The following is a 22792-nucleotide window of genomic DNA, read 5'->3' as shown; positions in this document are numbered from 1 at the left end:
CACACAGTAAGACTTTCAGGACGTCCAGTAAGACTGACGGAGACTATGCTGGAGCTAGGAGTGATGGTTGAGCTAGAGGAAGTTGAAGGAGTTCCACTTGAGGTTGGTGGTGGGATCAAGCAGCCGCTGCAAAGACCTCGTTACGAGATAGCTTTCAAGGGGGAAATGCAGGCTACCTTCAATACTACTGCCAACATCAAGGAGACAGTGATTTTCAGCTCTATTGCTTCTCCCAGTGCTTAATCACATATTATGATACGTGAACTTTAAGAAAGACTATCTTTGACACCGATTCACCGATTGGGCTATTTCTGTAATTTGAGAGAACTGACAACTAATAAGTTAGACCTTTTCTCTTACTAACGTTTCTTTAGCAAAAAGTGTTATTCAGCATGTTTCTTCCTGCTTAAGTAAAAATTCGTGTGGTTACATTTATGATATCTTTAATGAATTGTCATAGAAGAATACTCCCGAATTTCAATTTATGTGCTTGAATCAATGTTGAAAGTTAAGGTCGCTTGACTCGCCAATATGATTTTATTCATATTCAGTTGTCATAAACTGTTTTTATAATATAATATTATTTTTCACATAGAAAAACTTAACCTCAGGTAAAATCACCCTCAAATTCCTTTCAGAGTATGTCAGTTGACAGATCTCAAGTCTTCTCTTCTCCTCTCGGAGGAAAGCACGAACAGTTCGGAGAAAGACACGAACAGCAATGGAAAGCCTTGAGTGCATGGTTTCTTGGGCCAAGAGCTGAGAATAAAGACGTCTTCATGGACATTTTCCAGGAGATCTTTGAGGGACACATTAGGCAAAGATACAACAACAGTCCTTCTGATCCAGCCTACATCAACAAGGAGATGAAGTCTTCGCCTGAATACCGTAAAGAAATTGAGGACATGAAAGAAGAACTTATGAAGATGCAAACAGATATGGAGGGCAACATCCCGTTCTTCTCCCCTCGCTATCAAGGTCAAATGAATTGGGACATGTCCATGCCAGGTCTCTTAGGATACATAACAGCTATGCTCTGTCACCAGAACAACAAGGATTTCGCAACAAAGTACGACCACAAAAACAGACACAGGTACGAACGCTACTATGATCAAAACTACAGTCACCAAACTGTACGATCCACGCCCAAGTACGAACAACTGGTTGGTGAGCAATTGTGTGATATGTTGGGATACAACGTGTTCCCAGAGAGGAAGGAGCCCTTTGCTTGGGGTCATGTGACAAGTGGAGGATCTGCTGCCAACATTGAAGCAGTCTGGGCCTCAAGGAACATGAAGTTTGTTCCGATGGCTGTTAAATCTGCTCTGCTAAATGCCGACGCTAAAGATGGACCTTTATCGTTTCTCTCTCAAGCCCAAATAGATGAAGGATTAAAAACCACCTTGCTTGTCTACAGAAAAGAGAGTGACAAAAGAGAAGCAACTGCTTTGAAAGACTGCTCCAATTGGCAACTCTTGAATGTGGACGTTGATGAAATTTGTGACTTAGTTAAGCGTGTGGATGAAAACATGAGCTTATTTCACGGCTCCACTGAAGACATAAAGTTCCACGAGCTTGTTGAACGAGAAGGAATCATGAGCTTAGGCTTCTTCGACTTCTTCGAGAAGCATGGTCTTGAGAAAGCCCCAGTTTACACAGCCCCTGCACATAACCACTACTCTTGGTCAAAAGCTGGAAATTTACTTGGTCTTGGCTCTGATGCCCTTATCCCAATACAATTAGATGTGAACTTCCGGCAAAGCGTCGACCATCTAAGAGAAAAACTCGAAGGGTTCCTTAAAGCTGAAACACCAGTTTTATCTGTCATCGCCGTCATGGGCTCTGCAGAAGAATCTGCAGTAGATCCCATTAAGGAGATCTACCAGTTAAGGGAGGAATTCAAAGGGAAGGGACTCAACTTTGCTATTCTAGCTGATGGGGTCTGGGGAGGTTACTTCAAGACTATGCTGATGAAGGAAACAAAATTCCAGGTCCATAACAAGAAATGGTCTAGTGAACGACAGAATGAACGACAAAATGAACGACATAATGAACGGTCCAATAAGAGTCACAAGTTTGATGGCTTTGTGCCACACTGTGAAATGAGTGACTATGTTCACGATCAGTTCAGACATATTGAGTTCGCTGACTCAATTACTGTTGATCCTCACAAGTCTGGCTTTTGTCCATACCCAGGCGGGGCTCTATGCTACCGCAACGGGAAAATGCGCTACCCCATAGCTCATTTCCATCGTGAAGATTTTCACGGTGATCATGATGGCTATCACCACGATCACCGTGATCACCAGGATCACTATGGCTATCACCATGATCACCAAGAATATTACCATGATGATCACCATGGAATTGAGGGTTCTAAGCCTGTTGCAGCATCTGCTGGAATATGGATGTCTCATAATGTCATCGGATTGAGCAACAGAGGTTACGGCAGAATCCTTGGCCAATGTACTGCTACAGCAAAACTTTTCTATTCCATGTGGTTGACAATGGCTAGAGAAGATGATCCATTTGTATGTGTTCCTCTACAACAACTCCCCAAAGAATATAACATGGAGAATTCCAAGCAACTGATTAATGATCACATTGCGTACAAACCAATGGAAGACATCTACAATGACCAAAAGGCGAAGCACTTCCTTAAAGACTGTGGACCCGATACTACTATCAATACTTTTGTGGTAAACTTCAAGAACAACAAAGATGTTAAAGAAACCAACAAGCTACAGTGGGCCCTTTCTGATGCCATGAACTTCAAGAACAACAAAGATGCTGAAGACGTAAACAAGCAACAAATTGCTCTTTCTGATGGGACAAAGATGTTTGTTGGGACTAACGCTCGTCGTATACCATTGATGATTACACACTCTGGTTTGGATGCAAAGAAGCACGGAGAGGCACTAAAGGATTTCAAAAAAAGGGTAGGTTTGGCTGAAGACGATGAGGATATGAACGTGCTGATCAACACCTGCATGAATCCATGGCAATGGAATGAGTCAATCTTTACAATCAGGGAGCAGTTCCGTATGATTGTTCTTAACTGTATGGGTCGTGTAAAAGATAATGCCGTCACCCACAAGTTCACTCTATCTGGATCGTATAATAGAAACGACAAGGACGAGTCCATCTTCATCGAATACCTCACAGATACTGATATTCCTGAACATCAGTACCAAGGTCTCTGTTAAAGTTGAGGCTGATTCTCCTGAGAATAAAGAAATGTTGAGGAATTACATGAATTCTAACGGTTCTAAACACTCAGTCGTGTTCGAGACCGTCCTTGAAGCAGGTGACGCAAACAAAGAAGTTCGCAACCTTTACAATATCCTCCATGGTGATAGAAAGATGACAGTCAAGCTCGTTAATGATGGCAAAGGAGGCAACATTGTACTGAAAGTCCTTGACATCCCCCGTTACCAACGCTTGGACCTGTCAGCCACAGTGACCTATCCGGAAAAGCAGAAGTACTTTATCTACGGTGATTCTAACAGGACCATAATGTCACACGTGATCTCCAAATTCCCTGATTTCCAACACGTGGTTACACTTTCTGGACGTCCTCACTCTCTGACGGACACCATGCTGGAGCTAGGAGTGATGGTGGAGGTAGGAAGAAAAGATGGTTCTGCTATGAAAGATGGCGGTGAACCCCTTCTGAAAAGTCGATACGAGATATCCTTCAAAGGGGAGCTCTACGCTACCATTCACACTTCCATTGATATCAAAGAAGCGGTGTTTACTGATAAGATCATGTCTTCCCCCAAAGCTTGGCCATGCATCTGAATGGGGACTAACCTGAACTTATAGAGACTCATTTATTTAATCGTTTGTAGACAAGAATAACTATTTATTATTTAAAAGGAAAAATTTACTGAATAGCTATTTTTCGAAGCACTTAATGTAATTTATTAATCAGCATGTTCCTTTTTTTTCGGATTATGTATATTACATGTTTGAGTTCTCCATCATGAAACTGAAGATAGTAAAAACATTTCAAAATTAGTGCATATCAAGGGCCAATCGTGAGTTTATCGGTTATCAGTGTCTACCAGAATAAAAGAGGTTTAGATTCTCACTGTCCTTGACATCGTTTATCAAAACTCTTCTCGAGAAGGTGTCCTTTAAAATAACTCAATCTACAACGCTTATTTTAGATTAATCTGAATTGATCACGAAGAGACAAGACCAATCATTGTTGCCGGCAGCCTCCCAAATCTTCATCTGCACTCACCATAGCCTTAAATTCATCAAAGTCTATCACCCCATTATTGTCTTGATCAATAAAATTCACAAACTCATCCACCTCCTTCTTCGACATCGTCTCCCCGTAATTGCAGAGAGCAAAACTTAACTCATCAGTGTCAATGTACCCATCTCTGTTCCGATCAAATACTGCAAACGCTTCAACGATCTCGCCTCTCTCTATTTCTTTCCACGTTTCAGATTCCATTAAAGTTAGAAATTCACTGAAGTCAATAGTATTACTTCCGTCTTCATCTACTTGCTCTATGATTTTGTTAAGATCGCCTTCAGAGAGAGCTTTTCCAAGATGTAATCTGAAAATATGGCCGAGTTCGTCCACGCTGATACTACCGTTATCATCCTCATCGAACAGTTTGAACAATTTCCGATATGAGTCCACTATGTTTTGTTCGATATCATCAGTTGGACCAATTGTGGTACTGTTTATCCTTAACTTTTTCTCAAGTTGTTTTTCCTCCCTCCACAACTCTTCTTCTGCCAGATGCTTAATTTCAGCTTCTTGTATCTCGATTATAACTCTGGTCCTTCGATCAGGTAGTTTGTTGTACCCTTGGCTATTCATGATACCTGCAGATAAAATAAATTGTTTCAAACAGTATACACATAATGTCACAACGACCCTATATAAAAATAACCCTTCAAAAACTCAATATTTTGAAAATCACCCAGCACCCTTGGCCTTGCGGCTCCAAGTTCAAATCTAAACTGTCTATATTGAGAAAGTTCTTTCTCGCCCCTCTGTCTCCCCGGAGAGAAATTACCGTCGTTCTTAAAATTTCGAAACGAAGGCGCTTTCTAAAACGAAGCTTTCAGTAAGATGACCGTTATATTAGTGATCAGTTGAGATGTGATTTCTGCCGAACTCGGAATCCAAGTTTTAAAATAATCGTATCGGTTAATTTTGTTCAAGTTAGACAAAATTAACCAATACGATTATTTTTAAAATATGTATGGATCTGATATCGATAGATGCTCATTTTCTTTAAAAATACAATATGGCGATAAATATAAAACATCTAGGTTCGAAAAATTGGAGGAAAATACAACACGCAAAAATCTAGAAATCTTAAGCAGAAAAGCTCAAGAACGAAACAATAACACTACATAGCGAATTCAGAAAACTTAAATTGAAACATAACACATACCACACAGTGGTTATCAGCACCAGCATGTGTTGCATTTTTTAATGTTTTACGTGCCAAAATATGACAACATGCTTACTTCATCTATTCCTGGAAAACTTATTATTACTGCATTTAAAGGTGCTTCATGTTGGGTTTTGAGAACATTTTCAGCACTAAGAATCATGTATCGGTTTGCCGGGTAAAGCGGTAAGGAACTGCACCGAGCAAGCACGGCTGAATGGTTGTTGCGATACAGGTCTGACCTGCAGGATAACGTGACACTTGTTTTAAGTTCGAGGGATCAGGTTTATTGACTCAGTGTTTGGGTTCATTTGAATGCGTTAAAAATATATTTATTATACACATATTATATATGTATATTGGTTTCAAAGCCCTTGTCATTACTGGCAAACACTAGACAACAACAACAAAAAAAGGATCAGAAGAGGATTTTACTCGATCATTAATTTAAGTTAAATTCGACCTAGCATATAATGAAGTATAATTGCCTTAGTCTAAATTAAAGAAAGTTTGTGGTTTGACGCCGTTCCGGCATGAACTTCGTGAAAATTACAGATTTTGGGGAGATGTAAAAGTTTACTACGTAAAACTCTGGGCCAATTAAAATATTAAGGGCCGTTTAGAAATTTAGATCGAGTGCGAAAATGGAATAGCTCGCTCACTTTCGACATAACTTATTATAAGAAACTAAATTATCACTTAATTAAGGCGACGATTGAAAATTTCACCTCAATCAAGCGGTTGTTGTTTTAACCTATCTGGATTTCTATGCTTCCTCAATTTTACCATACTTAATTATACACTGTTTCATATTAAAACGAAAACTGAAAATTATCGTATTATATCCCAAAATTAAAAGAAACAATGCAGCACTCCACTATTATTATAGGGATTATAACTTTTATTAACTCTATAGTCCCAGATCCAGTAATGAAGCATTAAGTAAGTACCTGAGGTAAGGAGCATTATAGTACAGAGGTTAAAAGGGATAAGCTACAAATTTCCGGCAAGATCCGGCAGCATGAAATTTTCTCTTCTAAACATCCGATCAGCCAAAACCCTAGACCGGTCAGTTCCTAACCAGAATAGTACCCGGAATAACATTTTCGAACGTCGAAACGAAACACAGTGTTTACTACCCCGTTCCTCTGCAGCAAAGATATTGTATAAGATATAACTAAATAATTTACACAATACGGTGCCCATATCTGAGCGGCTCCACTGAAAAAGCTTTCGATCCTCTTCGGAGCAGAATGTTTAAAACAAACACGGGTCTCATAAAATCAGAAATACTAAATAAAGCTAAAATGATACCACCATTTTAACTGTTAAAGAAAAATGGCAATAGTACAGATACAATATAATTGTTTCACAACTACAAACAAATGCATTTACTGGGACTAATGAAGTGATGTAGATGTTGAGCATCAAAAATGTTTCGTTGATTTAAAGTCTTGCGGTTTCAATTGTTAAGATCCCAACTACAGAAGAGAAATAAAATGTACACTTTGTTAGCTGGAAATTATTCGTTCATTTTTTTCGCCACATCTGAGTCATCTCCCATTGTTTGACTATGTGCATATTATGTAATCTTAATGGGAGCCGATTGAGACAATCGATCAATGAACACTACAAGTTGGTGTTTAGCTGACGCCTGACTTAAAACGCTGTTATTAGTTAGCTATGTGAGCTTAGTTAGGAAACTATGCAGGAATATAATTATAAGAAGATGGCGAGGCGCTCCCGGTAACTCGCACTCCGTTTTATAGATCTAGATTCTAAACAATGTAACATCAAAATTAGAGTTAAAGTTCCCCGCACTCTTACTCAGGCCTCTTTTAGCTCTATACGACCTTAGATTGAAAAGATAAACAATTATTAGCATTCGATAAGGTAGTGAATTTTGCTCTGAATTTCGGTTTGCTTATTTGGTTAAGGCTCGAGATAGTTCACATAATATTACGTAATATTTCTACAATAGCTATGTGTAAAGTGTCTAGCAGATGAGGAGGGGGTTCTAAAATGACCAAACATCTTGCTTACGTAATATGTAAACGATCCATCAGTTGCTAAATGATACCAAAGGTTGAACAAAATTGAAAGCACTGTTGAATGGCGATGGAACCATATAATACAATACATGTACATTGTAGAACTAGAAGCATGACGATTAATTTCCCGCACGGATGAGAAATACCATGAGTACATCTAAAACAATAGACTAATTAAAGATTATATGTACTAGCAGGAACCCGTCAAACCTTTAAGACTGGTGTCAAGGCTCTTTGGTGGCTGGATCAGTTTCCTACCCTAAAGTCTCCCAGTAAAAATAATTATTTTTTGACACCACTTGGGGGTCCAAATTTTGGGTACTAAAATTCTTATTCCTTGGCCGATTTTCGATTTTTTCATGCTGATTTGAAGGCCATTAAAGCATTTGAATCAGTTAAAAAAGTTTCAGTTTTATATCTTGTACGATTTTTGCGGAAACCCGTGTTAAAGTTGATGCCGTGGTGTCAGTAAAATGGTGCGGATAAATAAATATATATATATCGTCTCGCTTTATATATAGTAAGATGGCCGTGTATATTACCAACAACAACAATAGAAAAATTTTATCTCAAGTCTAATTGACACCAGTGGCGTAACGAAGGGCCCCGCCGACCCCGCTGTGGGGGGGGGGGGGGGGGGCATAATCGTCGTTTGAATGTGGGAAACACACTTTTTTTAGAGATTTAACCGGCGTATCCTCTAAAATCATCTAATTTGTTCAATTTTAGGGAGGGGCACCAAAAGGGGAGGAGCGCCAACACTCGGGGCGGGGGGGGGGGGGGGTGCGGATGGGGCAACTAATTGACACGCCCCTAATGTCTAAATACACCGTATGGCACAGTAAGCTACCTACCATGAAGATCCAGGAACGTGTGGACAGCTGGCCCATTCCAAGAATGCCTTCCTTTTTCCACTAAATAATTAAACTCTGAATATCCAAGTTATTGCGAATATTGTGAACGCTGAAACTAACTGATTATTTTAGCATGTACCTACTTTACACTTCTTGTTAACAGAGAGAGAGACAAGCTTTTACAGGGTGTTCGGTATCTTGACATCAATATAATAGATTTAGGTTATAAACGAAAAGCCACATGGATAAGTCGTTGCGAGAAAAGCCTCGATAAATAGATGTTTACTGAAGAGTAGATAAACAAAAAGTTACGGAGCGGTACAATATAAGAATATAAACAAAGAACCTTGCCCGCTTCGAAATTAGATTTTTAACTTTATTTCTGGTCATGATATGAATGTATCTAATTCTGAATCTAAACTTTGTTGTAGTTGAGGAATGTTGGGGTGGGGAGTGAAATCTTATTTGAAGTACGCCTCTTATTCAGCCAAGTAATACATGGCACCAGACTGGGTCCCGTGGGAATGGATCCCAGTCATCTTAAATAATAATCTCAATATATACGACAATGTAATGCGTGTTTTCAAATATAATAGGCGGGTTTATACTTTTGCAATACAACTGCGATAGTGAAGTCCCGGCCGTATACAGGCCGGGTTACACTACAGAGTGAAAATCGCATTTTCCAGCATCAAGAAACACAAATCATTTAATTAATTTTCTCCTTCAGATCAGAATACAGTATTTCCTTCCTGTCAGAAACATCTGATCTTGTGGATGACATAGAAGTGAAGTGTGTCAACTCAAAGTCTCTCACTAATACTATCCGGACAGTGTTTGCAGGTATTTATTAGCTTCTCTTCATCTCTTATCTTTGAATATTTGTTTGAATATTTTTTTCTATAGTTTAATGGATATCGCGTGGAGTTAAACATCAATCAATTTCAAATTATAACGTCTTTTAATGGGTACCATGTCTCTCATCAGCTTATCTTTGGCACTATGGAGCTGTTGATGATGCCATGGCAGCAGCAGCTTACATCAAGTTTGAAACTGCTTCACCAAACGGTAAGTGTTTCTTGGGTCAGTTCTCTGTCTGCATGCTGTGAGCATTCTTGCATGAATTCTTTTGTTATTTAAATCTACTCTGAATCTGTTCTGAATATGATCTGAATCTGTACTTTATCTGCTGTTTTAGCATGCCAAATCTTGTAAAGCTGCCGCCATTTTTGCAAGGTGAAAGTGATCATCAGGATCAGCTGAAAAGACACAAAAGTCAACCCTCGAAGATTTATGATACTAAGTTCAGTGTGTTAAAATCTGGTCCCGGTAAGAATTTTACACTTGACAGGGTCAAAAAGAAAATCCCATTATATTTCCTTATCTCTGTAGGCTGAATTAGCTAATTAGCATGTTCTGACTTGCAACTGATTTGTGTTTTAATGTTTTAATTGTGTGCCTTTCTGTCTTTTTAATATACTTCATCTTAATTAAGTAGTAGTAAATGGGGTCTTAATTGTTAAAAATGATGGTAGGATAATCGCACAGTTACAATGAAGATTTGACTACCGAACCTTGAAAGAAATATGTTAACTTAAATTCCTTAGCACGTAATCCAACTGGATCCTGCAAGAAACGGACTAGCAGTTACACAACTCAGCGAACTTCAGAATGCGGTAAGATTTAGATCTTTTTAGTCGAAGTCTTGAGTGAAACTCCGGGATAAAATAAAAATACCTAACTTCATTAGAATCTTTAATAATACTATGACACTGAGAGGGATCATGGTAAGATTTAATACAATTAAATAGTAGAAATAGAAGATTTGGAGAAGAAATTGACAGCTTGATATTGAATTTACTTGGTATTTTGGTAATATTTGTCACTGTATCAGGAGAGGAAGCTACGGAGAGTGTTTCATCACTGAACATGCTCTGTTCACTGTGGGACTCCGTCAAGGATCTCATCATGACTTGTGCCACTACCAAGATTAAGGTAACTCAACAGACATCACCATTTGAACTGTCAATGTGTATTGGCGAAATCGATTGCATGCTTTTTGGAAATTATCGGCGGAATGTCCGAATGTTTATTCAGTTTTCCGGGCTGGGAGGTTGTTCTAGTTCTTATATAGTGCTTATATAGTGCTTATCTAGTTCTTATATAGTGCTATAAATAGTTTGATACTAATACAATCGTTTCAGCCACCTCCTCCAATTACTGATGAAACTAACAAAGATAGCTCAAATAGGCCAAAGAAAAAACGATCTAAAAAGGGTTTGTAATATATATATAATTCGATTTTTCCTGATAACATTGTCTTCTTTTTTTCAAAATAAAGAAATAAAACTACTTTTAAATCCATTGGCATTCAAGTTCCATTAATCATGCATTGATAAAAAAAGAGAAAATTACAAGCATTCGAACTACCCATAACCCAACTACAGGTATAAAGACATCACAGACAGATAACAAGGTGGAAGAGGAGAAGGAGGAGAAGGAGCAGTGTGAACTGTGTGGGGAGAAGGTCCCTCATCCTGTTACCTACCACATGTCCAAACATCACCCCGGCTGCAAATCTAACTGTGGTAAATAACTTAAATTACTCGGATTTCTCTCTGACCGGGAATTACGGATATGTTTGAAAGAATAAGAAATGATTGTATCCATTTTCTCTATAAACGTGAATCTTTTAATAAATGCTGTGATTATAAAAGCTATTTATTATACACACAATTATTTGGTATTTCTCTGATTTGTAGCTCACTCCTTGTATCAGGTGGTATGGGGTATAACGGTAAAGGTATCTACTGTAACGGCTGGTCAGGACTGTGTGGTGACGGTGGGAAGGGTCTCTGTACCTGGTACTTGCTCTGTAGTGAGTGTGTTGAGACCTATAAGCAGGAACCTCTCCCTAATGACGATGCCAACGTGAGTAAATTTAGAGTAAAGAATGGTCGTCGTTTTTCCTATTTTTTTGTGGTTGATCTGAAATAGTGATTAAGTGGTCGCTTTTCGTTTAACTGTCTGTTATAACTCACAGCTAGAAAAAACAGTAGATATCACAATCATAAATTTTCTGTCATGAAACTAAACTCTAAAACACCCTGACAGAGAGACGCAGTGTACCCTATAGAAGTCACCCCAAACCTCCCAACCGTCTCCACAAGCGATCTGGAGGAGCAACTCAGTAACACCTACAAGAACGCTCTCTTCCTCCTTTACCTTGCCCCAATCAAGGAGGTGTCCAGTCCGGATAGCCTGGATTATATCTCATTCCTTGAAGAGGCTATGGATGTAAGTGCATTAGAGTGTATAAAATAGAACTCAAAATCATTATGGCTGGTCGTTCAGCCGTTGCGCCAATTAGAACTGCGCCTCGGTTATTTGTCTCCTGATCTGTTTCAAGTAAAGCTACTTAACAATTAACAATCCACTTTAGACGGACGTTGAATCAACAAAGAACAAGTTCCGGTCCCTCCAGCTGTGTGACCCCTGCACCACCTGTCTCTCCCCCATGACCCCCATGTCTCCCTGTATGAGTTCCCGGCTCACTGGTACCTCGGGGGTATCCCTCGCTGGTAATAAGATGCATCGCTCTATGTCAGTTAACGTCCTTCCCAGCAGTAGGGTAAGTATTTATTCTAGAACTACTTCTCGAATCTCGGAGCTTTTACTTGTTTTGCTTTATTATTTGCCATTTATAGTAAGGGGAAAAGTGGCATTCCGTTGGATTTAAATGTTCACAAGGATTTAGCGACGGAATATGGTAGTTAGAACCCATACGAACATAATTAGACTTGTCACCAATTTTGTATCTCGACAGAAACACCACTTTTTACCACTTTTTACCACCTTTGTACCACCTTTCTGGTTTGCCAAATATCTTTAGTTGTGAACGTCGTAGAAGGCTGAAAATTAACCTAGAATGTTTATCTTATCAAGGAGTAAAACTTTTGTACAAAAATTTTTACATTGGACAATCAGCTAATTGGATAATTACCAATTAGTTAATTACCAAAAAAAGTGAAAATTTTGTATTGGCTCAAAATGATTAAAATCGTTTGAAACACGGAGAAATGTAGTTTTTAGAAAAACTTCAAAACTTTTTCACTTAAAATTTTTTTTCGAGACTTGGAAAAATTTCGAAAATTTGAAAAAAAATTTTCCGCCAAAAGTGATCGAATTGCATGAAACGTGGATAAAAATGCTTTGCAGAAAAACTTCGAACATTTTTAGATTGGGGAATACTAAAATCATCAATATTTGAAGTTGGAGTTCAGTAAATCTCGGCAGATTTTAGTAATTAGGAATAGCTTAGCGGAAAGGGCTGAACCTGAAAAAGGTTAACCACACAATATTAGAGTTTCATAACTAATTACAATACAGCTTTATCAAATTCCACATAAAGAAACAGCACAAAAGGACCGTTTAAGATCGAACCGATTTTACCTGCTGTATACTATCATTTTATTGATTTCAACGATGAAAACCTCTCTGTACCGTCAATCTTGCCAATCTATACCGGGTATCTGAATGTACCGGACCTCTTCTTTGCCTCTATAATAATTAGACCCAGTTGTGCAAGAAATGCGATTCCTCACAGGGGCTTCTTTTAACTGTGCACCTTTTGTCACTCTCGCAAGAGGCCCGGTATTATAGGGGGGTATAGGAAGTGTAAATATACCTTCCATCATCCACTGTAGCTTTTTTGTGTTGTGAATGCGCATGCCGCTTCGTTTGCTATGCAAGATACCTCGAATAACCCCCATATGTCATTGCCAGGGTCGGGATAGAGCTGGAGATAGCATTGAGAGGTTGCTAGAAATAACTAGACTTAGAATAAAGTCTAGCTATCAGATTATGATGAAAGGCTGTTAAGCTTAGGGGTGGGCGACAATTGACCTCCGACAATTGACCTCCGACAATTGACCCCCGACAATATAATTTAATACAATTAACCCTGACCCTGACCCTGACCCTGACCCTGACCCTGACCCTGACCCTGACCCTGACCCTGACCCTGACCCTGACCCAGGACCCTAACCCTAACCCTAACCCTAACCCTAACCCTAACCTTAAACCTAACCCTAACCCTAACCCTGACCCTGACCCTGACCCTGACCCTAACCCTAACCCTGACCCAGGACCCTGACCCTAACCCGATCAATTGACTCCATTGTAATTACATGGGGGGTCAATTGTCGTACTAAGCCCTAGATTTTGCGACAATTGACGCCAGTGTAATTACATGATGGTCAATTGTCGGGGGGTCAATTGTCGGGGGGTCAATTGTAAGGGGGTCAATTGTCGCGGAACAAAGCTCAGGACGGTGATCTTGATAGGTCGGATAGCTGTACCTGATTGGTTCCAGCCCACCGTGTCGCTTGGAAGTAAGTTATCACCCCACCTCTTCCAAAAATGTGGTTACCAGAGCAGGAAACTCTTCTTCCTCCTCTTCTTTCAATCCAAACACAATCAGGTTCCTGCTCCTCTCCTCCTCTGCAGCCACAATTTTATCTCCTTCTTCGACGTTTTAATTTTACAGACTATATCATTTGCACTGTTCTTTTGCAGTACTCCTGCACTGTTACACTGTAGCTCTGTGTCCCTGACTCCACCGTAGTTTGCACTGCCCCTAAACTGCAATCTTAAGTAACTTTAGTTCCGGCACTCTTTGGCCATTAAAATAACCAACTCCAATGAAACCCCGTGTAGCTACGTTCTGCTACCTCCATGCTAGCACCACCCAGCTACCACCAGTTTATTCTAAGTCTAGCTATTTCTAGCAACCTCTCAATGCTATCTCCAGCTCTATCCCGACCTTGGCAATGACATATGGGGGTTATTCGAGGTATCTTGCATAGCAAACGAAGCGGCATGCGCATTCACAACACAAAAAAGCCACAGTGGATAATGGAAGGTATATTTACACTTGCTTTTTATACCCCCCTATAATACCGGGCCTCTTGCGAGAGTGACAAAAAGTGCACAGTTAAAAGAAGCCCCTGTGAGAAATCGCATTTCTTGCACAACTGGGTCTAATTATTATGGAGGCAAAGAAGAGGTCCGGTACATTCATCCCGGTATAGATTGGCAAGATTGACGGTACAGAGAGGTTTTCATCATTGAAATCAATAAAATGATAGTATACAGCAGGTAAAATCCGTTCGATCTTAAATGGTCCTTTTGTGCTGTTTCTTTATGTGGAATTTGATAAAGTTGTATTGTAATTAGTTATGAAACTCTAATATTGTGTGGTTAACCTTTTTCAGGTTCAGCCCTTTCCGCTAAGCTATTCCTAATTACTAAAATCTGCCGAGATTTACTGAACTCCAACTTCAAATATTGATGATTTTAGTATTCCCCAATCTAAAAATGTTCGAAGTTTTTCTGCAAAGCATTTTTATCCACGTTTCATGCAATTCGATCACTTTTGGCGGAAAATTTTTTTTCAAATTTTCGAAATTTTTCCAAGTCTCGAAAAAATTTTTAAGTGGAAAAGTTTTGAAGTTTTTCTAAAAACTACATTTCTCCGTGTTTCAAACGATTTTAATCATTTTGAGCCAATAAAAAAATTTTCACTTTTTTTGGTAATTAACTAATTGGTAATTATCCAATTAGCTGATTGTCCAATGTAAAAATTTTTGTACAAAAGTTTTACTCCTTGATAAGATAAACATTCTAGGTTAATTTTCAGCCTTCTACGACGTTCACAACTAAAGATATTTGGCAAACCAGAAAAGTGGTACAAAGGTGGTAAAAAGTGGTAAAAAGTGGTGTTTCTGTCGAGATACAAAATTGGTGACAAGTCTAATTATGTTCGTATGGGTTCTAACTACCATATTCCGTTGCTAAATCCTTGTGAACATTTAAATCCAACGGAACCCTTAAATCGACCACTTTTCCCCTTACTATTATGAGCTGATGTTCTATATTCAAGAGTCAAATTTCTGCATTTCCATGTTTAATAGATCAGATTCACTCATTCCTGCATTGTTTTTAATCACGGAACGTTTGTATCAAACTTTCACATTATAATATTTCAATAAAGGAGCACCGCCAAAGTTCGGGACCAAAGTCACCAAACCGCCCGAAATCTGCCAAAATTCGGCATGAGGTGGAAGTGGGACATAGCTCCGGCTCCGCCCTTACCAGCATTGTAGAACCGATCATGATAGCATCATCACAGCACATTATGAACCGCAAAGACAGACCCGTTCAGAAATCTCTTTCCATTGCCACCATTCCAAGGAAGGGGAAATGGGTCAGTGAATTCTCGGGCTGCTGGCTATATTTTTATGCTCGTCAGAGGCGCTGTTTAGTTGCGGACAGTGGTTGTGAAATCACATAATTTACCGTTCATTTTCTGCATTATATGTATAATTTGCAATTAAAATGAGAAAGGCTGCAGGGTTTTTTTTGCAACTAAATGGTGCCTCTGCTGCTTGATCACGCGCTCACACTTGTTTTCACAATGCACATTCATGTTTCATGTCATATATAAGCATTAATAGCTAATAGCTATCCTTGTCAAATTATATAGATTTTGTTTCATTAATAAAAAATTATATTTCATTGTCTGATTTTCGAATTAACTTTATTGCAGAAAGATGCAAAACGGACGAATATTTTACAAAATCCCTCGCCTCAACTGCGGAAGTTAGCTACAGTCATCTCGCTGGACCGGGGCTGGTTGTTTGGGTTCATGTCTCAGGTACAAACCCTTCCCTTCTTGGGGCATTTCATATCTTTTGAAATAATATACAGTGTAACTCACTGCAGAAAACTAAAAAAGATTAAATATCATCGTGATCTGTCAAGCGTGTCAGAACAAAACATTAGTAAACTTTCGAGTCCGTCTAATTCCACTCTTTGTCACAATTTGAACCACAGTTCCCTTTTGTTTCACAAGCTGGTCTCCCACAGAAACAACCACTACAAGACCTGGAAGAAGAGCTGATAAGAGGTGTCGAGAAAGCGTGGCTCGTCTCACATGGCTTACAAGCAGCAGATTGGCTACTTAAGACTGTGTCCTCACTTCCTATATTACACAGTGTTCTTTGGAGACTGTATATGGGCCTCCTATCAGATCCCTCCTCATCAGAAGTAAGTACAGTTAATAATAGGATTGATATTTATTTGTTGGATTACAGTGTCATTGATTTGAAATAAGTCGTGTTGGCTTTGGTCGACGTGACTAGTTCAATTGGGACGTAGTTTTTAAAACAAAACTGCTATTAATCAAACTAAAATTGACAAACACAGGCTAGACAGAAGGGGGGCCTGCTCCCAATTTGTCAGCATCCTATCAGCAGCAGTATCAGATGCTACGACAGCTGTGTCAGTGCTGCCTTTAGAGGTGTCATGCAGTCATTATCTGACCTGCTACCTCGCCTCCCAGCTGGTTCACACATTCAGAAGGTTTGATACTTTATTTTGATGCCGGCTGCTGTTGCACCTATCTATCAAAATAGATCTCACGAAAATGTCTTATCTTTGAAATGTGATAAGATAAAATGTTCTAACTTTTAAGTAAGATAGTGGAACTCCTCCTACTCTTCTAACTGTTTTACTAACTCTTACCGCAGGTAGCAATATCATGTTGGAACCTGGAGTTCCGGCCAGAAGACCACAAGTTCCTTCAAGACTCTCAAGTGTTCAGCCACATTCACCGTCTACTAACAAGTGCCAGTAGACGAGAGAGTCCGACCCCTCTTCCTACTTTCAACAGATCTGTAGAGATTGCTAACGTGGCGGATGTTGAGCTGACGGTCTCCTCTAGAGATTCCCTCATACCTTATCTTCATGATAAGAAGACCGATACTTTCTGGGAGTCAGGTTGGTTGGATTAATTAATTATCTGATTAATTAATTATCTAATTAATTAATTTCTTTTATCTGCTGTTATTTGGTGGGAATTTTATCTGCCGTTTTAAAGGTATTTGGTGGGAATGTGGAGTTTGCTCAGTCTCAGTTTAAACACCTGGCAGTGAAAATATCAAACTTAAAATAATGCAGTCGACACACCGAACATTGATTTTATTTAAAACACAAGAAAATATTTCCTCTGATTTGCCAGTATAAGTATAACATTTGCGTCTTCATCTCGCCTCTCTCTAGTAGGGAGGTGTTACATTGCACTGGACTGGGTCTGGACAGTTAACAGTGCATAGTATCTCAGGCGGCTGATAGGGGTCTACTCACCAGACAGCCCCACAAAATGTTATAAATAAAGGAGCAATCTCCTAACCTTAAATAGGAAAATAGGAGAGATTCTCTCTAACTTTTACACCGTCTCAATGTGATATCCTGATATTTCCGATACTGCTATATTATTAGCTTTTAAATGTTTTAGTTTAGGAATTCTACACTGCTAGTTATAATGGTTGGTCGGCTTGTTCACTGATGATATGATCACATTATATATTCGCCCTGGACGTTCGGCAGTCAAAAATTAGTAGATTTGATGTGGGCTGACTATTTAACATCGGAGTTATCTTACTTGTTCTCCATCGATTTTAAACACAAGAAAATATTTTCTCTGATTTGCCAGTATAAGTATAACATTTGCGTCTTCATCTCGCCTCTCTCTAGCAGGGAGGTGTTACATTGCACTGGACTGGGTCTGGACAGTTAACAGTGCTAGTGTTTCTCAGTCTGCCTTAATGGGGTCTCCAGTCAGCCCCACAAAATGTAACTTAGTGGAGTATTCTCCTAATCTTGAGAATAAACTAGGAGAGACTCTCTCCAACTTTTGAAACATGAAAATAGATGATCTCTGAAAGTCGTTCATAATAATGGGATTGATAACTGCCTTGGTTACAAAAATAACATTGAATATAAGTTAAACATGATGGTCGTGTATGAAAGAATTGGCTATTAAAAAGAAAGCAGTTTAACCTTGAGAATTGAGAAGTTAACAAATGTTCGTTATCGAAACGCTACTTTGTCAACAATACTTGTCCCTCTTTCTCGTTAAGAGGTGTCACATTTATATAGCAATGGAATGGGTCTATATAAGCAACTAAACTGTCACTTACTACTTGTCGACGCGACAATTGAAACGAAAACTTAAAGGTCACATTCTGCTACTCTCTGTGATGAATTTACCGAGAGAGACAGTCAGTCGGCCAAAACTAATGTTGGTTTAATTAATGACGTGATTAGATCATGACTCATAAGTTCGTAGTACTTTCAAAATGCACGTACTAAGCGAACCTCTGCTACTATGAATACGATTAACTAAATACTAAATGATATTAACTCAATTAATTAAGTATTAAACTCGGTATTAACTAAATGCTGACATACTTCAGGAGACAAGGACAACTGGATTGGCATTAAAATACCCTCCAACAAATCCATTCATGCTCTGGCAGTTCATCTGAACAATGAGGAGGATCGAGGATTCATCACAACAAAAGTCTCTCTCAAAGTTGGGAACCAGCCAAAAGTCTTGAAATTACATTCGAGTAAGGACTTATCGACGCGACATAATGGATGGCTGTGGTTTGAGGTTTCTGGATACAGTCATATCGAGGTAAACAAACTTTTTCATATCACATTTAAACAACAATAGCTTCCATCGCAGATTGAGCTGATGGTGACAAAACATCAGCTAGCTTCTGCAATTCTTTAGAACTGCTAACGAAATCCTCAAGACGTGGTCTGTGGTGTGATAGTTATTCACAGTTGTGATATTTCCTAAGAACTATTAATGCTTTTCAAACAAAGTTACAACGAATTCTTCATGTAGTGCATCCTGGGTTTGGACAGGATATGCCCGTTTAAAATATTTCCATCACGTTACATTACATAATTCTGAAACATATATTATATTTACAATAAATTATGCAATATCACAACATTACAACCAACAAAATAAATTTAATCACAGAATCTCAGATACAAATAATCATAAATTAAACACAAAAACAAATTAATCAAGCAATAAATGAATATACAAATTCGCATCCACTGAAAACTTACTCCTTCATAAATTTAACTATGATATTTATTTACTCAGAACTATAAAATAGTACTCATTGCTAATTTCCCCACTCAGTTGGAATTCACAGCTAAGATAGATCACGTGAGAGTGAGACAATTAGTGGTGTTCGGTGGAATGGAGGAAGTGGCCCCTACCAGCGCTATTCCTTCTTGTCAGCAGTTCGCTCTTCAAGTGTTCAGGTGGGTTATTCTCTTCAATCACCTCACCAATCCCCACACATTGATATTGTGCAGTTATAATTTTAGGATCATTGCTTTTTCATACATCACAAGCATATATGATGATTGATGAAAGATCATGATATGGTACAATATACAGTTATAATTTTAGGTTCATTGGTTTTTCATTCATTACAAAGTTACAAGCCCATGATGAAAGCCCTGTATGACCCATTATTAAGATCTGTTTAATCCTGTATTTGGTTATTAAGGTCCATTAAATAATCATGTACGTGGTTTCAGGGTTTTGACGAATGATATTCTGAAGAACATCACTAAGGACGTGTCCAAGGAAGAAGGTGAAGTAACGCACACCTCCGCTGACTTACAAGAACATTTGGTATATTGAAACACTTTATTTTACGTTTTCTTTTCTCAATCAATCACAATTGTATATTTATAGTTTGTTCAGTTATTGCTCTTTTTATTTTTGATATCCTCGGTATTTCCATTTTTTCATTATTCCAGATCGAACTTCCAAATTGGAGCTTTAAATTTTCATCTGTCAACGTCAATACGTCACGTCTAAAGCATTATTTATCGATCACTGCAGACAATTTAATTATAGTAGTAGTACACAACATTGAACATTTCTATATTTTAAAAATGTTCACATCCAGGCCGTAAAATTATCCCAAAACTTTACAAACTTTAATCATGATGTCTGCAGTTATCGATGCTAAGTTCAGTCATAGTTGATCAGTCATCAGTCATCAGTCATCAGTCATCAGTCATCAGTCATCAGTCATCAGTCATCAGTCATCAGTCATCAGTCATCAGTCATCGAGTATATTATTTCAGGTTTCGATACTGTTTGAACAGTCCCACCTGACAGAAACTCAGAATAAAGTGTTAATGCACGTAGTCAGCGCTATTCGGAAGCAGACCTTGTCAATTGCTGATAAGAACTCTTTTAATGACGACTACTGTTTCGAACTACTTTCTTTAGTCTCAGGTAAAAAACTAATGGCTATTCTTATCAATAACAGTTTCAGTATCAAGTTCAGTACCATGTATATAAATTTATGTATCAATCTCCATTACCACGATTACTTAAGTACTTAAACTTTCCATACGAACTCCCGATCTTTTCAGCGCTTAGCGGCTCAGCAGAAGGGTGTGACAACCTCGTGATCCACGAGTCTCTGATCCAAGACGTCTTCAAACTGCTGCACATGGGCACCAAACGGATACAGAGACAAGTCATCTTGTTACTCCGCAGGATATTATCCCAGATATCACCCGATAAGCTATGTTCTATCACCAACACTTGCATACCACGCTTCCCTTATGATGAGGATACTGATCCGCTCAGCTCAGGCGCAAGTCCTGTAAACAGTACCGTGAAAGATGCCGGAGATAAACAAAGTCAGCCTAAAATGACTGTGTTGAATAAACTACTCGCGTACATCATGAAATCTATCGTTCTGATAGTGAAGAGCAAAGGCAAGAGGAGCGGTGAGGGTGCTACAATGAATCTAGAACACCCGGACTACTGGGTCCGGGGAACCGTTGCTGCGGACCTGGCGCTGGAAGTGATGATCTTACTCCGGGACATGTCCCAGGGGAACCTCGGGGAGGAATGGAAAGAATGTTCTAGACTCTGCCTGGGTTACATTGTTTTCTGTTTGACTCACATACCTGACGACTGTAGGTCGGAGGAGAAAGTAGCTCAGAACAGGGGGTTGTGGTTAGCACTGGCTGCTCTGTCCGTCATGGAGGATAACTTGGCGTCATCAGTCACTGTTACCAGGGTATGACTTGTCATATTTTTATCGTAGTACGTGCCAGAATTATGACTGGTGGATGTTCTAGAGCTTCATCAAATATGTAATACCTCTTGTCTGTTATAATGCGAGAATTTATATGACCCACAACTTTTAATCTTCAAGATTACTAATTAGAAAATTACCGACGAGTTGCTTCAACTTCCAGTTCTCATGATAACCTGTAGTCTGTACATCTCTCATATATCCAGGACGCGAGTGTAAAGGTCGATTACTGTGAGAACCACGATGACAGTCGAACAAAAGCTATTATCTCCTGTAACAAATGCGGGTACTTGTGTACTGAGTGTGATAAGTATCTTCATCTCAGTCGCAAGTCAAAGGCTCATCAGCGCCAGGTAATATGGACTTTTTAGGCGGTATAAAAATTAGCAGTAGTCGAGATATTGGGTGATTATTGGCCCCTACACGGCCAACAAAAGGCCTCTATGTCTTTTGTCAATTGTCAAGGAGTAAAGCTGAAAAAATGTATTAACAAAAGTATATAATTATTTTTGGCCAGGTACCTTTTCTGATAGTGATAGCACGTCGGAACCGCTGTTCCATAGCCCCTGATAACTTGATAACAACAAAAATGATGTGGACATAAATTACGTGATAATCGTTTTAACATTCCTTTTTAGTTTTAACATTCCCGACATGCCAAACTTTACCCTGGCAGGTATTCAAAGCAGCGGAGGCGAGTGTTGTTATTAGTAAACATGAGAACATGTGCCGTGTCAAGCTGTACTGGATGACCGCCGCGGTTGACACCCAGACCCGCCGTGCGGTTATAGAGTTTAAGAACACCTACAGTACCCAGTCGGACGCCTTTATTTGCAGGTACGGGGACGGTATGAGTTGTTTTGCAGTGCCAGATATTGAGTTATTTAGTTTGTCCTGGTTGCATCACGTTTTGCTTGTCAGGCACCTGCAAGTTGTCGTCATTTTTTTATTATAGAACGCTTGTAATTAAGTATTTAATAATTCAACTATTAATTTTTTGTGTAGATTGCTGCTAATTGTCAGTTACGCTTTGGATTGTAGCTCGAATGCTTTCAAATGCTTACAATTTCATCAGTATTTTTTAATCTTGTCCTATTATTGAGAATATGAACTCTTAATCTAAACCAAAAGCCTCTCCTTCGCTAGGATCTGAGTATAAGGGATTTACCAATAAAAAGTATTTGTTTCTATTCAACTGTTCAATTATAAAATCCTACAACTTCATATAAAAATTGTATGAAGTTGCAGAATTTTATAATTGGATAGAAACAAATATTTTTTATTGGTACTTATACTGGTAGCATATCAGATATGACGTGAATAATTGAGTTAAGCCGAAATCTATTAACACTTATTATAAAACTTTACCTTTCGCTAATAGTCCAGTCCAACAGTATTAGTTGCAGTCAACAATCACGCCATTGCGCGATCTTTTTGGAGGAGTCTTTATCGCCACT

General features: G+C 38.9%; 3 protein-coding genes across 3 annotated transcripts in view; 2 read left to right on the top strand and 1 right to left on the bottom strand.

The window, feature by feature from the left end:
- Positions 1 to 22792, bottom strand: part of LOC134818419 (kynurenine 3-monooxygenase-like) — a 927626-nt gene that overhangs the window by 366048 nt on the left and 538786 nt on the right. The window lies entirely within an intron of this gene.
- LOC134819040 (E3 ubiquitin-protein ligase MYCBP2-like) overlaps positions 1 to 22792 on the top strand; it is a 90447-nt gene that overhangs the window by 60821 nt on the left and 6834 nt on the right. Inside the window, exons 47-68 of the mRNA XM_063828802.1 lie at positions 9062 to 9174; positions 9319 to 9399; positions 9568 to 9660; positions 9939 to 10007; positions 10226 to 10326; positions 10536 to 10608; positions 10779 to 10919; positions 11111 to 11262; positions 11446 to 11628; positions 11774 to 11962; positions 15386 to 15598; positions 15941 to 16048; positions 16261 to 16440; positions 16600 to 16755; positions 16923 to 17172; positions 18651 to 18874; positions 19400 to 19524; positions 19807 to 19903; positions 20365 to 20518; positions 20659 to 21317; positions 21542 to 21688; positions 22012 to 22172. Of these exons, the coding sequence (XP_063684872.1) occupies positions 9062 to 9174; positions 9319 to 9399; positions 9568 to 9660; positions 9939 to 10007; positions 10226 to 10326; positions 10536 to 10608; positions 10779 to 10919; positions 11111 to 11262; positions 11446 to 11628; positions 11774 to 11962; positions 15386 to 15598; positions 15941 to 16048; positions 16261 to 16440; positions 16600 to 16755; positions 16923 to 17172; positions 18651 to 18874; positions 19400 to 19524; positions 19807 to 19903; positions 20365 to 20518; positions 20659 to 21317; positions 21542 to 21688; positions 22012 to 22172 (3669 nt within the window). The remainder of the gene's footprint in view (positions 1 to 9061; positions 9175 to 9318; positions 9400 to 9567; positions 9661 to 9938; positions 10008 to 10225; positions 10327 to 10535; positions 10609 to 10778; positions 10920 to 11110; positions 11263 to 11445; positions 11629 to 11773; positions 11963 to 15385; positions 15599 to 15940; positions 16049 to 16260; positions 16441 to 16599; positions 16756 to 16922; positions 17173 to 18650; positions 18875 to 19399; positions 19525 to 19806; positions 19904 to 20364; positions 20519 to 20658; positions 21318 to 21541; positions 21689 to 22011; positions 22173 to 22792) is intronic.
- On the top strand, positions 612 to 3961 carry LOC134818349 (L-tyrosine decarboxylase-like). The gene has a single exon (XM_063827861.1). It carries the CDS (start codon positions 642 to 644, stop codon positions 3204 to 3206), a length of 2565 nt encoding a protein of 854 aa, XP_063683931.1. The 5' UTR covers positions 612 to 641; the 3' UTR covers positions 3207 to 3961.

This window comes from Bolinopsis microptera, chromosome 7, assembly GCF_026151205.1.
Source record: "Bolinopsis microptera isolate Bmic1 chromosome 7, MBARI_Bmic_1.0, whole genome shotgun sequence".
NCBI classification, from domain to species: domain Eukaryota; kingdom Metazoa; phylum Ctenophora; class Tentaculata; order Lobata; family Bolinopsidae; genus Bolinopsis; species Bolinopsis microptera.
The sequence above is the reverse complement of the archived record's forward strand: the minus strand, read 5'-3'. Positions and strand labels throughout refer to the sequence as shown.